This window comes from Chenopodium quinoa, unplaced genomic scaffold (assembly GCF_001683475.1).
Source record: "Chenopodium quinoa cultivar QQ74 unplaced genomic scaffold, ASM168347v1, whole genome shotgun sequence".
NCBI classification, from domain to species: domain Eukaryota; kingdom Viridiplantae; phylum Streptophyta; class Magnoliopsida; order Caryophyllales; family Amaranthaceae; genus Chenopodium; species Chenopodium quinoa.
Genome location: NW_018743047.1, coordinates 2752660 through 2770905, shown reverse-complemented (window position 1 = coordinate 2770905; position 18246 = coordinate 2752660). Strand labels below are relative to the sequence as shown.

Genomic DNA, 18246 nt, shown 5'->3' with positions numbered 1-18246 from the left:
CTTACGCCATGAAATCTACCGTCTGAGAATGACTCGGGCTTACAACAAAAGAGTACACAAGCGTCCTCTCAAAGTGGGGGACTTTGTGCTACGGAAAATGGAGGCAGTCGGTAGGGCGAATGAGCAGGGAAAGCTAACCCCCAAATTGGGAAGGCCCCTACCGAATCTATGACAAAGTAAGAGACGACACCTACCGCCTGGAAGAACCAGACGGCAGGAAGCTGCACAGAACTTGGAATGTAGACAACTTAAAAAAGTACTACTTCTAAGAATTTTCGTAAATTTCTCGAAATTTTGTTAATGAGAATATGCCTTCATTTCCCAACTTGTCTTTTTACTAAGCTTTGTAAAAGAAAATTATATTAGCGTCGCCTGTACAAAGTACAGACGGCAGCCCTATTTGCAAAGCGTCTACTCTAACAGCAGACGCCCCAATCCATCTGAAGGAGCCGACTGCACCAAAGCAATCGACCCTACGAATTTATTTTTAAGTTAAGTCCAACAATTAACGGCTATTTACCATTTTTAAAGAGGCCTAAGGCCGGATATTATTTTAAAGAGGCCAATGGCCGGATATTAATAAATCAATAGAGGCCGACGGCCACAGTCTGCTCCAACATGAGTATGACCATCTGCTCCAACATGAGTCAGATAATCGGCGACGTCCATTCGGGCGAATTCTTTTAGGGGAAGCATCTCCCGTTTGGGTGGCACATTGCTCTACGAATACATCAAACGGCCCTACCGAATGCAAAGGCAGCATTCGCAGCTGTTTGATTTAATCTAAAGTGAAATCAAAAAGGCCCAGAGTTTTTCAACTGTTCTAGTACAATTGGAAAACGGTCATTGTTTCATGATTAGAGGCTATCGAGGCATAAGGACAGATGCGCCTGTTTTTGCTCTGGGGCAAGACAGGCGGAAAATTCTTTTTCAATAAAAAAGCTAAGTAAAAAAATTTAGAATTCTATGTATACGAGGCTTATGGCCGGATCCGCCTGCTTCTGTTCTAAGGCGGGACAGGCTGACTTTTTTCTTATTAAGAAAACGAGATAAAATAATTAGCAGATTATTTATACAAAAGAGAGGCCTCAGGCCGGATGCGCCTGTTCTTTGCTCTGGGGCAAACCAGGCGGAATATTTTTCTTTAACAAATAAGCTAAGTTATAAACTTAGCATCTTATTTTAATGAGGCCTATGGCCGAATGAAATCAAAGGATCGACTGCTCTGCATAGCCATCTGTCGTTTGGTTTGGGGAAATCACCATAATGATTGATTGACTTAGAAACCATGCATACTCTTCTAAGTATCAATAATTTCTAAGTCAGTCAATCCAATCAAACGAAACCAATCGACATCCGTCCAGGGGCAAGGATATTCGCATGGTATACAGGTTATAATTACTTAGCCAAAAACATGCAAAGAAAAACCAAAGCTTTAAAATTTTTGAAGCAAAACAGTATAAACAGAATCGGCCAAACAGCCGAGTGATTCGTTAAAATAAAACCAGCCGCCAAAGACGACTGGAAAAGTTAGCTAGCAAAGCCAGAAATTGTCAATTTACCCGACCCCTTGATCGGTAAAGAAGTACAACAAATACTCGGCACACAGGCCGGAAAATCAAATAACTGGCCGCAGAAAAAGACATAAGAGCTTAAGTAGAAGGGGAGAGGTTCTCAATGTTGGCAGTCGCATCATCCGTATTTCCATCCGTTGGCTGCTTGGCAGTTTCACCATCCTCCTCGTCCCCCTGCTCATCCCCAAACGAGTCCGATGAGGAGTCAGACTCTTCAACCTCAGCAGCAGCCATGGCCGCCTCCTCCTGAGCTTGTTGAAGAAGGTCATCATTAAAATCCTTGTTGGCTTGATCAAACTTGGATTTCCAAGTGCCATAGTCAGCACCCGACTGTACTGCCTCCCATGCCACTCGCATGATGGCTTCATTATCTTTGTTTGACAAGGGCCTCCTTCTCCTCCTCGGCTCGGGCCTCAAACTTGGCCTTCAGCTACTGCTCCTGGTTCGCCAAACGCTTCTCCAGACGGCCAACTCGATCCTTGGCACTCTCGGCCTCTTTCTTGGCCTCTTGTAGAGGCTCAAGCTTTTCCTTAAGGCCTTTAATTTCGGCCTTAAGTTAAGTGATTTTGGAGCGAGCCGACTTCAAGCCCTTCTTCACCTGCAGGTTGGCGTCCACCTTGGAATACATCATATCAAGGGTCAGTAGCTCATTTTGAGCAATTTCAAATTGAGCTCGGTCTAAGGCGGGTTCGGCTCAAGCATGAGCAGCCATTACCCTTTTGGACCTCTCCTGGAGAGGCTTCTTTAGCCCCTGAATGCGCAGCATGGCCTGCATTTGAGTAAAGAGTCGAATGGTTAAAACCAGTCGGATATGTACTTGAAAATAAATTAATCAAGTTAATTCTCTACCTCACAGAGGTTCCCCAAGATGGCATCCAAGTTAAGGGTGTTGTAGGCGTCGTTCGAAGTGCGCCTACGTAAAAATCATGTTGTGAATATGCTTGACACTCATAGGTAGTGGGAATTGACATAATACGATTAGGGATAAATAAAGTAGGGAGCCGCCAACAAGTTTTTAAGGAACTTGTAAACCGTTCACGGATCATAAAAAGGCAACCACGATAAGGGACAACGATAGGCAACAGCGATTGACCCGTAAAGGTTACACCCCATTCATAATCTATGAGATTACTAACTCCATATGGTTCGGAACCACAAAATGATGATCGGGGATGATGGTACGAAGTGAGTCATGGAGTCACATTCGCCCGTATTGGCCTCTACTTGATTCTTATAGTGAAAAGTGATTCCTACGATCTCAAAGGCATTCAAACAAAATATTCAATTTGCTCCAAACTATTATTAAGCTAAATTGGTTGAATATTAATGCAACACATAATTCTAAAATATTTATGATCACTTGAATTAATGAACAAGATTAAAAAGGAACCTAAACCGGTTGTCCAAATTATCTTATTAGGCGTGATTTTCAATTACATATTCCCTTTAACATGCAATATGGTGATCATAATAACAATAATATAATTAATATTAATATTGGAAGCAATTCAACAATAACAGTGTTAGTCAAATCAAATAATAAACATAATCATGATACTAGCAACAAGAATAAAAATAAGAGTAATTAAGTGATTAATTACTCACTTTTCAGCGTTTCCTTGAATTGCTACATCATGAATAAACTGTTAGTAACTTCAATAAAAATATAAATTAAATAGAAATTAAATTAAATTAAAAGTAGAGTTGATTAGGTCCAAACCCTCAGTTAATTCTACCTTTTCACGCCTTGGTTTAAGGACGGAACCTCGGGTCAAGTATGGACTCATTGGAGTGCTTAAGGGAAGTGTTATGAAAGAATAGGGAGGCTAGTGTTTAGGCTAAAGAGGGAGAAGAGAATAAAATTGTGATCAAGCTTGTTGATGATTGGAAATGGGGAGATATGACCTCTATTTATAGGGAAAAAAGAGGGTCGAAGAATCAAGAAAGGATAAGAATTCGAATCGGATAAAACTCTTGCAATAGACAGCAGTTTTTGCGGTTTTTGTTTTTCTCATATCTTTTGATTCAGAAATTGGAATAAGATGAATAAGATATGGTTTGAAAGCACTTGAATTTTACTTTCTAACCCAATTAGAATCAGATTAAAATAATTTGTATAACAAAAGATATAGCCGAAATAGTGAAACAGTGTCAGTTTTGGATAGAGTTTGACATTTTATTCATATCTTTTCTATTATAGCTCGGAATTGATATTATAATATATCATTGAAAAGATAATTTCAAGGGATATCCAACCATATAAAATTTGGATAAAAACTATAAGACACGAAAATAATATCTGTCTATCTTTGAACGTCTTTCAATTCGGATATAAATAGGATTTTCAAAAAAAAAGGAGTTTTATTCAATTTCAAACTATTTAATCTTATCTTTTCAAAAAGGATAATTAAGATCTTTTAGAAAATTATAGAAGCTTCCAATTAATCATAATTGGTTTAGGAATGGGATTAAATAATTTGGACCCTCCTCATGATCATTGGGTCGTAGGTAAGGTGGGCTTAGGTTCGGTTTTGGCTCAGTTTAATATTTTGGCCATAACTTATTCGTTATAACTCGCATTTGGGCTTATAATATATCGTTGGAAAGATCTTTTAAAGCCCCATCCAAATATTAAATTATTGGACCCAGATTATGGACCAAAATAAAATGTATTAAACGTTTTATAAAAAGGACACGAAATGAATGATTTTATAGGACACGAAATGAATTATTTTGGGTTTAAAGACACGAAAAGAGGAAAATAAGTTATGGTTTGGGGAAACGGTCTAGAAGTTGGGTTGGTTTATGAAATGGAAATATGGATTTAAGCACTCCAAGATTAAATACTCAACCCGACCAATAATGGCGGTGAAAGGTTGTTCATCATCGAGTTTGGTTTTGGGGAGACATTTTTAGGTGTTTACAGAAGCCCCCACTTTGACTAAGTTTGTAGAAACATCAGTTTCAAAAACGATACTCAAAGTAGTCGATAGGGACGGAGAATGATTTAAGACGTTCTGCGATCCTAAATCACTCTTTATACGCCGATACTTGCAGAAAAATGTTAGTTCTACATATAAAAGAGTAAAGGGATAGAACGCTTATCTGACACCAGTGTATCGGTGACAAATGAGTTTTGTATTTTCCTATGCTTGAAGGAATCCACTGGTTGATGTTTGTTGAAATGCTTTCCATGCTTGAGGAAAGCCGACAGACGAGTTTGGTAGCTTTCTAAGCCTAAAGAAACCTAAAGGATGACACTTTCCATGCTTGAGGAAAGTCGACATATGATTTTGGCGTTTTTCTATGCTTAAAGAAATCCACCGATAATGCTTTCCATGCTTGAGGAAAGCCGACAAAGGAATTTGGCGGTTTTCTATGCTTGAAGAAATCCACCAGATAATACTTTCCATGCTTGATGAAAGTCGACAGATGATGAGATTGCAAGTCTCTGTGTATCGAGAACCTTGCGTCATGAAATGATGGTGGTTCGATTGTCCCCGAACGTGGGCTGTAGATGGTTCGCTTGTCCCCGAACGTGGGCTGTAGATGGTCCGCTTGTCCCCGGACGTGGGCCGTAAATGGTTCGCTTGTCCCCGAACGTAGGTTGTAGATGGTCCGCTTGTCCCCGGACATGGGTTGTAGTTGGTCCGCTTGTCCCCGGACGTGGGCTGTAGATGGTCCGCTTGTCCCCGGACATGGGCTGTAGTTGGTCCGCTTTTCCCCCGACGTGGGTTGTAGATGGTCTGCTTATCCCCGGACGTGGGCTGTAGATGGTCCGCTTGTCCCCTGACGTGGGCTATAGATAGTCCGCTTGTCCCCGGACGTGGGTTGTAGTTGGTTCGCTTGTCCTCGAACGTGGGTTGTAGATGAGACCTGCAAAAATAAATTTGCCAATGGACTCGTATATATTGTGATTGACTTGACCACTGACTTGACCAAGTTTGACTTGAAGTGACATGACATGTGTATGACTTGTGAGTGAGTGTGTGTGTGTGTGTGTATATATGTGTGTGTAGACACAAGCAAACGAAGATGCAAAAGCAAAAATTTTCCGTCAATTTTTGTCATGAGTGGAGGGTACCGACTTTCTCCCGAAAAAGAAAGATGTGTAAATTGAACTTTTATTTTCGAACTTCCCTCGATGAGAAAATTTTGAAAAAGTTTTTGTAAACTTCCCCAAAAGAAAAGACGCGAAAAAAAAAGGAAAGAAGTTTTGAACTTCCTCGTTGAGCAAGAGAAAATGAATCGCATGGATTGGATTGCTTTTCTTGAAAGTAATGTATGCATGATGCATGTCCTTAGGCCAGGAGGCTAAAGATAATTACATCATGTGACACAATGAATTAACTTAGATCATGGAGCTAAGCATCATTTATGATGTAAAGAAATGATCTTGAACGTCACTTAGAACTGGAAGCTAAGCACGTATACAGATGAAGTGATTATTGCATAATGAACGTTGCTTAGGTCAAGGAGCTAAGCACGATATGCTTTGTATGATTAAAAATCATTGATATATAAATGTTTCTCAGCACATTATGCGATGCATGAAACAATGAATATTGCTCAGGTCAGGAAGCTAAGCAAGTATACAATGCTTCTTCTAATGAATGTTGTCTTTAAATATGATGAAACATGCACAGTGTTGAAACAAGACTTCATGATAAAGGGTTCCTAAAGAGAAGGATGATATGGATATGGATGAGTGAGCGAAATGTGTGAATGTGATACTAAGGCTGGCTGTAAGGGTTATGGTGATGGAAAGAGATGTGAGAAAAGTAAAAAATGATGACTCTTTAGGCTAGGTAGGTTAAATGATGTGGGTTCAAGCCCCCAAGTCTAGCTCTAAATGGGTAGGGATATAGAGATAAGCATTGGATATTCTTTGACTCTATCATGCATAGATATGAATATGAATGTGGTCGCACCTCAATGTGAGGTTGCCTACGTATCCGTTAGGAATCAGGCCGAACTTAGCTCTAACCAAACTTTGCACAAGTGTGTGTACACCTTAAAGAGGTCTTTCAAGGGTTGTAAGGTGGTTAAGCTAAAGGATTAAGGAAGAAAGGGGTAAAAGGCTCAAGACCCGAGAGAAGCCCCTAAGATATGCAATTGTGTATTAGACTTTGCAAGTTTTATTTTTCATATATTTTTTTTGTTTTGAAATATTTTTTTTTTTCTTTTTTTCCATTCTTGTGAATCAATGTAGGCAATCTCAGATCATGCGGTCCATCACTCACTTGGAATTCATGTTTCTCAGGCACGGTACCAAGCACTCAATGAGAGACGCAATTTGAGACGTGTTCATATCAAAGACATTGGAACACTTGCCTTTAGAAATTGTTTTATTGTTGCTTTGCTGCTTTTTTTTTTACTTGCTTTATGAATGTTATACAATTACACATCTTCCAATCCCAGGGTTAAGTGAGTGTGGGATGAAGAAATGAAGGCCAAACGTTAGACGAGGCTCAAAATGGTTGATGAAGAAATGGAATGTGATTGAACGATTAACAGGGAATGACAGGGTTGCAAAGGTGCCTCGAGTCATTGGTGTACCTTCGGTTTAGTTCGGTAATTGATTTTTTTTTTTTGCGAATGACATGATCGAATGAAAAGGAAAGAAATGCTCATTGATGAAAAAGGTAAGAAATGTGACACATAGACACATGGATAAGGAGAACCTATGCTAAACTTTTTAGGGGGAAGGGTTTGAAACAAAAGAAGAAGAAAACATGAAATCTTGGTGAGAAGCTTGCATCGTGCATTGTCTTCATGGCTGTTTATGAGTTACTTCTAACTGCTTGCTGAGGAAAATAGTTTCACGTTGTTGATGTTTTGATTGAAAGGAAAGAAGGAAGGAGTGACGTTCCCCTTATTCTTCCAACTATTGCCTAGTGATTTTAGACTCAAGTACTGTGTAAGGATAAACTCACTTAATGCATTCACTCAATACTCGGATTGGAAAGGAAGATTGTATGAAACAATTTCGAAAACTGATGGGAAAAACTCCACTCATTCCTATTATGACGGAAAATGACGCATGCATGGTCCTAATATACGATCATAAACAATATAGTGCATTACTCAAAGACAAAGTGTGTGCAATGACTCAACATATGTGATTAGGTGATTTTATTAAGACTCGTGGTATGATCGCATGGCTAGACATGAGGACTTTGTGAAAAACAAACGACCCAATGACCAAATAGCATGGAAGACTAAAAGACAAACTAACTTGATTAATTTTGTCCAATTTTAATGTTTATGCTATTTACTAGGTGAAAATGGTCCCTTGGCAATCGTTAGTCATAAATAAGATCAACCACAATCAAAGACAAAGAACACATGTTAAGGTTAGCACAAAAATTGATCACAAGAAACTAGGAAGATGACTAGAATTCTAGAAGAGTTATGACTCATGGGTACAAAAAATAAATAAATAAAAATAAAAATCTATAATCCTATATTATATGAGTTGACACGGGTTAAAGGACTTGGCTAAGACTAGCTTGACACGAAAAAAAATAAATAAATAAATAAATAAAGAAAGTTGACGCTAAAAAGACACCTAAACTGGACAGGCTGTAGTATATCGCTTATAACTTTTGATCTGTGACTCCGATTTGGGCGAAACCAACTCTAAATCAAATATAAAACTCGGGGCTATAGATCCATAGGTCGCATGACACGTAACTCATTCTAGAACTCCGGATATGACCAAAACAAGTTAACTCTTATGCAGTATACGGGAATAAAAATCCGGGTGACTCAAAAATTAAAAAAAAAATTTATGGCTCGACTCTAATAATAAAAAAAAAGGGGTTTGATAAGAGAAAAAAAAATTATTAAAAAAAGGTCAATAAAAAAATGCACACATAAGCATATAGTCACGCATGATGCAATGAAGTTCGCAACCTAAAGTCAAGTTCTATGTTCGACTATGGTCAAGCTTTTGAGTGTCAAAGGGTACCATGGTTAAGAGTTTGGACGCGTTAGCAAGGCAGCCTCTTTTGAGGGTGTATGCCAACGGGCGGCTCCGCTAGTTTGTGATGAAATCGAACTCGACTCCATGGTTTGGGTGGATTTAAAAACTCGGATGAACCCTTATTGCCATGAGCCTTTCGGGGTTGATAGAGCATAAAACCCCCGGGCTAGCCACATACGTAGAACACGTACTATTGTGGCAAAATAGGTAACCTAAAAAAAATCATATGCATACGTGGCAATGCCAATCAAATCTCAGGAATACAATTCAAAAATCTTTCAAGTCTCATCCACTCATCTTAATTAAATACCGATCACTCAAATCGATAAATAACCAAGAATCCTCCCCAGTGGAGTCGCCAAATTGTAGGCGTCGTTCGAAGTGCGCCTACGTAAAAAGCATGTTGTGAATATTCTTGGCACTCATAGGAAGTGGGAATTGACATAATACGATTAGGGACAAATAAAGTAGGGAGCCGCCAACAAGTTTTTAAGGAACTTGTAAACCGTTCACGGATCATAAAAAGGCAACCACGATAAGGGACAACGATAGGCAACGACGATTGACCCGTAAAGGTTACACCCCATTCATAATCCATGAGATTACTAACTTCATATGGTTCGGAACCACGAAAGGAGGATCGGGGATGATGGTACGAAGTGAGTCATGGAGTCACATTCGCCCGTATTGGTCTCTACTCGATTCTTATAGTGAAAAGTGATTCCTGCGATCTCAAAGGCATACAAACAAAATATTCAATTTTCTCCAAACTATTATTAAGCTAAATTGGTTGAATATTAATGCAAAACATAATTCTAAAAGATTTATGATCACTTGAATTAATTAACAAGATTAAAAAGGAACCTAAACCGGTTGTCCAAATTATCTTATTAGGCGTGATTTTCAATTAAATATTCCCTTTAACATGCAATATTGTGATCATAATAACAATAATATAATTAACATTAATATAAGAAGCAATTTAACAATAATAGTGTTATTCAAATCAAATAATAAACCTAATCATGATACTAGCAACAAGAATAAAAATAAGAGTAATTAAGTGATTATTTACTCACTTTTCCGCGTTTCCTTGAATTGCTACATCATGAATAAACTGTTAGTAACTTCAATAAAAAATATAAATTAAATAGAAATTAAATTAAATTAAAAGTAGAGTTGATTTGGTCCAAACCCTCAGTTAATTCTACCTTTTCACGCCTTGGTTTAAGGACGGAACCTCGGGTCAAGTATGGACTCTTTGGAGTGCTTAAGGGAAGTGTTATGAAAGAATAGGGAGGCTAGTGTTTAGGTTAAAGAGGGAGAAGAGAATAAACTTGTGATGAATCTTATTGATGATTGGAAATCGGGAGATATGACCTCTATTTATAGGGAAAAAAGAGGGTCGAAGAATCAAGAAAGGATAAGAATTCGAATCGGATAAAACTCTTGCGATAGACAGCAGTTTTTGCGGTTTTTGTTTTTATCATATCTTTTGATTCGGAAATTGGAATAAGATGAATAAGATATGGTTGGAAAGATATTAAAGTCTACCTTTTAAAACAATTAGAATCAGATTAAAATATTTTGTATAAAAAAAGATATATCCGAAATAGTGAAATGGTGTCAGTTTTGGATAGAGTTTGATATTTTATTCATATCTTTTCCGTTATAGCTCAGAATTGATATTATAATATATCATTGGAAAGATACTTTCTAGAGCTATCTAACCATATAAAATTTGGATAAAAACTATAAGACACGAAAATAATATCTGTCTATCTTTGAACGTCTTTCAATTCGGATATAAATAGGATTTTCAAAAAAAGGAGTTTTTATTCAATTTCAAACTATTTAATCTTATCTTTTCAAAAAGGATAATTAAGATCTTTTAGAAACTTATATAAGCTTCCAATTAATCATAATTGGTTTAGGAATGGGATTAAATAATTTGGACCCTCCTCATGATCATTGGGTCGTAGGTAAGGTGGGCTTAGGTTCGGTTTGGGCTCAGTTTAATATTTTGGCCATAACTTATTCGTTATAACTCGAATTTGGGCTTATAATATATCGTTGGAAAGATCTTTTAAAGCCCCATCCAAATATTAAATCATTGGACCCAGATTATGGACCAAAATAAAATGGATTAAACGTTTTATAAAAAGGACACGAAATGAATGATTTTAAAGGACACGAAATAAATTATTTTGGGTTTAAAGGCACGAAAAGAGGAAAATAAGTTATGGTTTGGGGAAACGGGCTAGAAGTTGGGTTGGTTTATGAAATGGAAATATGGATTTAAGCACTCCAAGATTAAATACTTAACCCGACCAATAATGGCGGTGAAAGGTTGTTCATCATCGAGTTTGGTTTTGGGGAGACATTTTTAGGTGTCTACAGGTGCCGACTCCTCTCACGGACGCCTTGTCCTCCGGATTAAGCGCCCTCAGCATCTTCTTGGCTATCTGGATGACAGTCAGCCTTTGCACAGGAACTACAAGACGAAAATGAGTTAAGAAAATTCAAAGGATATATCTATGTGATATAGTCAAAGGTAGAGGTGGTTTATACCATCCGGCTAAACCTCCTCCTCCTTTCCGTGATGCCTCTTTTCTCCTGCTGAGCCGAAAGCAGTGGTGGGTTGCTTGAAGCCACCCTTTGATGCCTTGTTGACATCCAATTTTCTAACCTCCCTGTCATCTTTGATAGTAGAGTCATCTCCTATTTTCTTTTGCTTGTGAGCAATGTGCTTGCGGGACTTGCCAAATGCGCTCACATCACCCGCCCCAATCTTTTGGATTTTGGGTTGGGATTTCTTACAGGGAGAAGGTCTGGTGGAGCCACCCTACATCAACAAAAAGAAAAGGCGTCAGAAAACATGTGGACAAAATTGATCTTGCTCAAAAATACCAAGTATGACAAAAAACTACCTTTAGTGTCCCGCCTTTTTTCTCTGCTCGTCATTCGTCCGATTAAGGACGTTTGAGCGGTATTTTCCTGCAGAGACGACGGTTGTAGGGAATAATTTCGAGCTTTAAAATCTCACTAGCTTGAACCCCACTGTGATCATACACTAAAGTACGGTGGCATCCAAAAGGGAAGAAGATAGAGCAAAAGAGTCGCCAACAAGTTTTTAAGGAACTTGTAAACTGTTCACGAGGTGAAGGTTACACCCCTTAACGACCCAAGAGATCGTCAACTCCATAAGGTCATGAACTAAATAAGGGTTCGGGGATGAAGGTACAAATCCAACCTAAAAGAGATTGAATCTCCCCTAATAATAGGCCTCTACTTTATTCTGATCGTATTCATGTGCGCTTTCTGATTAACATGCAATCAATAGGATTAACCCTAAACCTGTTTAATCTATGTTGGTTGAATTTAATGCACAAACAGATTTATTATTGGCGATCACTTGAATTATAATCATATTAACCCTAACAAGATTATTAATTATCTTATTAAGCGTGATTACAAGTACAAAATTCCCTTTAAGATGCAATAAAAGGTGTGATCAAGCAATAAAGAATAAATCAAGCAACATAATAATCAAAGTATAAAATATAATCATGATCATAAAATTATAACAATGAAATAATCATCATAATAACAATCATATTAACCATAATAATAATCATGTTAATATTAAAGCATAATAATAGCAAGATCCTAGGCATGATACTAACAAGATTAATAACAAACCTAGCATGTCACTAAGCAATAAAAATCAAATCTTTAACCATAACATGATACTAGCAATCATAAATATTAGGAAGAGCATAGGAAGCATCACAACAATCATATTTAATATTAAAATTACCCTAGACATGATACTAGGAATATCATAATAACAATATAAACATGATATCTACATCATAATATCAATTAAAACCATTAAAGCACTTACTTTGATGCCTCGTACCTCTTTCTAATAACAAAATACACACGTTAGTAACTTCAAGGAAAATAATAAACAACAATTAAATTAAATAATTGAAATAGAGATTTGGGACCAAACCCTCAGAAATTAAAACCTTTCACGTCTAGAGCGAAGGCAACTTCGAATATGGCTAGGTGTTTCTAGATCTTGTGATTGCGGAATTTTGTATGAAAACAAAGTAAGAAAGAATTGAATGAAAGAATGCTAAAGAATTAATGATTGTTGATGAAAGCTTGCGAATGAATTCAATTGGTGAATGAAAACGGAGTTTTTGATACGATATTTAAAGAGAAAATCAGCCAAAAAAGATAATTTAACAAAACAGAGTCTGACGCACGCAAAACAAGGTTGGCGCCAACCCTGGCTAGCTGGCGCCAGGCACCAGTGGCTAGCGTCTGGCGCCAAGCCTGGTTCCTTGGACGCCAGTCTTGATTTTAACGCGTTTTCGAAAATCCGATAAGTTTACCGTACTGGAGGATAAAATAATATAATTCCTTCGAAAATGCTATTTGATTTTGATTAAAACTCAGAAAAGTCAACAAAGTCAACTTATCAATGCTAATTGAATTAGGAATGAAAAAAACTTTCTAGAAGATTTTAGAAGACTAAAATCATTCCTAATTGCATTAGGAATGATAAATCATATTAGGCCCTCCCCTAGATCATTGGGCCGTACATAAAGCTCAAACCGGGCCCAGTTTAGTAAATTGGCCATAACTTCCTCAATATTCATCGGAATTGGGCTTATAATATATCGTTGGAAAGGTCTTTGCAAGCCCCATCCAAATACACTACTATTGGACCCATATCATGGACCAACCAAACTGGATTGGATGTTTTCTTAAAATTATGTTTTCAAAAACAGAAAGAAGAGAAAAGAAATAAAAACTTTCCGCAACACTAGACCTTTTCACACTTTCGTTTTATTCGTTTATGATTCGATGTGAAAGGTACTCATCACTGGGTTTGGTTTTGGGGAGACACAAATGGGTGTCTACAATAGCCGGCTTCCTTGATGCTGAGACTTTTTCCATAGCTTTGTCTGCACAAAAAGCAAGAGTTAGAATTTGCAAACAAGTATCGAAAAGCAATTTAAAGTTGCATAAATATCAGACGGCTGACTACCTCTAGGCATCTCAGAACTTAGCCAACAAGCGGCCAAGAACACCCCATCCTCTAACCATTTGTATAGGGGGATGTAGCTGTGAGGGACGACCTCTTTCTCCCCCTGTTCATTTGTCCGGACAGACACTTTGAACAACCCCCATCAAAGATTTCCTCCTGGCACTACAACAAAAATGAGTTTGGGCGACGAGTCATTTTAGCATGCTCGACTAAATGTTTCTCCGTAGCCCAGACACTTTTAATGGGCATCTAAATTAATTTTGTCACACAAATATGTGTATTGTGCGACGAAATATAAAGTCGAAGCCCAAAATCTACTTTGGGCTACGAATATAATTTTACATGCTACTAGTTTTTTCTTCATTGCCCAAATCTAATAAGGCGACTAGTTATATTAATACATTTGACGCCCAAAACCCAAAAAAAAAGGCGGAAAATTAATTTTCTATCTTGCAAAATTCCCACGTTCACATAAGAGTCTCACGGTTTCTCTAATTCGCCCAAATAATTCTACTCCTACTTCACTTCATATTTCCTCAATTCCTAGTTTAATGTCAGTTAAACCCTAGTACCTAAGTCACCTCAATTTACTGATGCTACTCTGATAACTCAAGACTGGCGTGGGTTTTTCCGGCGGCCTCAACACACTTACAGCAATAACGTCATCCACTTTTTCCCAGGTAATTTACCCCTTTAATTCAGTTGTTTTTCCTTATATTTAGGGTTAAATTTGGTGTTTTTCTAGTTCTTGGATTCAATTATGGGTAATTTGATCCCTATAATTTTGTGTGAATTGATTATCCCCAATCAATCGCTGGTTGTTTAAACGATTCATAATTAGTATGAATTTACCTAATTCTGTTGTTGGTTGTTATTTTGGAGTAATTGTTAGTAGTAAATTTTCTGCATATGATTTTATTTGTTGGTAATTTGGAGAGTTTGACTTGTTTTGATTGAGAAAGTAGGGAGTTAGGGTGTCGTAGAAATTTAATTATATGGTGTCAATTTTAGTGTGTGTTTATTTCAGAAGGAAAAGTATAGATTTCAATATTTCTTTTGTGTGCATGTATCAGATTTTGCAAATTAATATGATTAGAGGCTATACTTTTCATGTTGTGCAACCAAGAATTAATATACAGAGTAGTAGGCGTATATTGGCAGGGGTGAATACAATTAGAACTAGCTTTAAAATATTGAAGTATAGTTTGAGCAAATTATTGGTGAGTGTGCAAGTTAACTGGTGTAGTTTGTTTAACTGTGCTTTCAAGAAAATTAAATTGGGTTTGACTAGTCTGATCTAGTGTTCAAGTCTATATCTGATCGTTGGGTTGTTTAATTTAATTGAAAAGAAAAAAAAAAGGTTATCTTGTTTGATTTAATTAAACCATGAGCTGTTTAATTTATGCCTTGGGTTGTTTGTAATTGGTATTAGGATCTATTGATAAATATAAATATGAAATTTCTAACTTTTTTTGGGTTATGAACAAACATGTGCTCTATGAGGTAGGCAAGGAATTTTTTTTATTTATAACCTATTGAAATTATAGCTATGACTCGTGTAATTTGATTAAACTAAAGGACTTTTGCTCCTTTCTGATCAGAGTAGCAATGTACCATATAACTATGTGTATGTTTGCTAGCATATTTTATTAGTGGAATTTGCTTTGCCTAAGATGAATATGAGTCAGCATATAAATTTTTTCTTCATATTATATAAATGCATGTTAAAGTATAAATGTATCTTAGAATTGTCGTTTCTTTGCAATTCTTCTAACTCATGCATTTGATAATCTTGTTTCCCATTCTTGTTAAATATATCACTTCTTTGCAATTCTTCTAACTCATGCATTTGATAATCTTGTGTTTCCCATTCTTTTTAAATATATGACATATAATTCATGTTTAAAGTTAAATCTTATTGAAAAATAAAAAAATCTTTTTTTGTAACTAATTATCTTTATTGTTTTTAAGAACAAATATGGATCGAAGTTGGATGAATCATAATGGTGTAAAGGATAGAAAACAACCGAAGTACATAGCTGGTGTAAATGAATTTCTACAGTTTGCTTTTAGGGGAAAAAGTGGTGAAACAATGTTGAAATGTCCTTGTCTTGATTGTAGATTGGTTATGTCTCAAAATCGTAAAAATATGCAATGTCACTTACTAGTATATGGCATTGATCAAAGTTACAAACCATGGGTGAGTCATGGAGAAAGTGCAGAGAAAACTAATAACAATGAAGATGGGTATAGAGAGGAGGTTTCAGATAATGATGATGAGATTGATGAAATGCCTTTTGATGACATGGCTCCATTTGTTTTCGATGCAACAAACGCGTGGAATTCCATAAACTCTACACCCGTCAATGAAAATGAGGGAACCACAAATATAGGATTAAATAGTGGCACTCATGAAACTCCTAGGTTGCTCCAAAAATTAATGGAGGATATGGAGGCTGATTTATATCCAGGTTGTAAGACGTTTAAGAGATTGGAGTTTATTATGTCATTGTTGCACATTAAAGTTAGTAACAAGTGGAGTGATAAGTCCTTTTCAATGTTATTGAATGCTTTGCACAGGGCATTTAATTATGATAACAATTTACCTTCAAGTTCCTATAAAGCAAAAAAATATACAAAAGCGTTAGGGTTAGACTATGCTAGGATTGATGCATATGTCAACCATTGTGTTTTGTTTCGAAAGGAGTATACTAATGAAGTTAAATGTCCTAAGTGTTTAGCCCCTACATGGAAGCAGGATGTATCTCAAGATGATGAGAGTTCATATGAAGATGAGGGTGCCAAGAGGAAAATACGAGTACCTCAATTAGTCTTGCGTCATTTTCCACTTATTCCAAGGCTCCAAAGAATGTTTATGTGCTCCAAGCTAGCAATGCATATGAGATGGCACAAGAAAAAGCATTTTGGTGATGATGATGATGGGATTATGAGACACCCAAGAGATTCGAAATCGTGGAAGTCTTTAGATGAGTTATATCCAGACTTTGTTGCGGATGCACGTAATGTACGCCTGGCTTTAGCTAGTGATGGGTTTAATCCTGCGGCGAACATGAGTAGTAGATATAGCATATGGCTAGTGATGTTAGTACCTTATAATTTACCTCCTTGGATGTGCATGAAAAGTGACAACATGATGTTATCATTATTAATTCCTAGCCCTAAATCTCCTGGCAATGACATAGATGTATTTTTGCAACCTCTGATAGATGAATTAAAGGAGCTATGGGAGACTGGGGTACAAACTTTTGATTCCCATTCTAAGGAGACATTTAATATGCGAGCAGTGCTAATGTGGACAATAAGTGATTTTCCTGCATATGCCAATCTTTCTGGCTGGAGCACTAAAGGAGCCATGGCTTGTCCTAATTGCCACAAAGATACAAATTCTGAATGGTTGAAACATGGACACAAATGGTGTTATATGTGTCATCGTGTATTTTTAGAACCCGATCACAATTGGAGGCTTAATAAGAGATTCTTTAGTAAGAAAGTTGAAAGGCGCCCACCACCTAATTCATTGTCAGGGCATGATGCTTTGGAGCAGCTACATGGATACCCAAATGTGGAGTTTGGAAAAGATGATAAAGGAAAACGGAAGAGAGGCGAAAGATATATTGTTCACCAGTAGAAAAAGATAAGCTTTTTTTTCAATTGCCTTATTGGAGACATCTATTAGTTCGACATAACTTAGATGTAATGCATGTGGAAAAAAATGTATGTGAAAATATATTAGGCACATTGCTTGACTTATCGGGAAAGAACAAAGACACCTTAAAATCTCTGTTGGATTTAGAGTCCATGAAAATGCATGATGATCTTCGACCGAAGAAAGTAGGGGACAAATATGAAATTCCACGAGCCCCTTTCAACTTGACCCTAAATGAAAGGAGGAAAATAGTCACATTTTTATCGATTTAGATTCAGTCGGCTATCACTGAGAGAGGCGGCAAGGCACTTTTGCCAGCCTGGAGAGGCGGATCCTTGTTCCACCGATTCAGATTCAGTTGGCTATCACTGGAGTGGACTATGTAGAACTTTGTTCCCCAGTCCTTCCACTTGTTTTCCTTACCGACTGCCATCATGTATGATGGGCGTTAGAACGGTCGCACATTCCACACTCAATCAAACACATTTATTAACAAACACCTTACACACCAAGCATAATGATAAGTAAGAGTTCGGTCCACATGGAATGGGATATGGTTGCTAAAGATCTTAACACTTAAGCTTATTCGAAGTCTATGTCAATTGGGGTTCGTCAAGTAGACAAACAAACTATGATTCTAAATCGATGGATTAAAGACACTAGGGAATGGGATCCACTCAACTAAGGCAATTAGGCAAACGGGGAGTAAAATAGACTAGGTATGGCAAGGACAATATGTAAAATCAACCTCGTGCAATTAGAAAACAACTCACACTACTAAACTTAGATTCCTCACTAGTCTAACAATAGATGATACATAATCAAATTGCAATAATTAATGACATACTCAATTTACATTCCCATGTCAAACTAAGCATATCATGTTATCAAGCTCCTAAGTCAAGGGTAGCTAATCCTATCATGAAGAACTAACAAGCAATCTCATATAATC

At 37.0% G+C, this 18246-nt stretch overlaps 1 protein-coding gene across 1 annotated transcript; it reads left to right on the top strand.

Annotated features, from left to right (window-relative positions):
- The first annotated feature begins 15605 nt into the window (after positions 1–15605).
- On the top strand, positions 15606–17276 carry LOC110730734. Its single transcript, XM_021910554.1, has one exon. The coding sequence runs from the start codon at positions 15606–15608 to the stop codon at positions 17274–17276; it is 1671 nt and encodes a 556-aa protein (XP_021766246.1).
- The last annotated feature ends 970 nt before the right edge of the window (positions 17277–18246 follow it).

Bases quoted from the DNA above. Each gene is read 5' to 3' on its own strand.
- LOC110730734 (XM_021910554.1), top strand. From the start codon at position 15,606: ATGGATCGAAGTTGGATGAATCATAATGGTGTAAAGGATAGAAAACAA.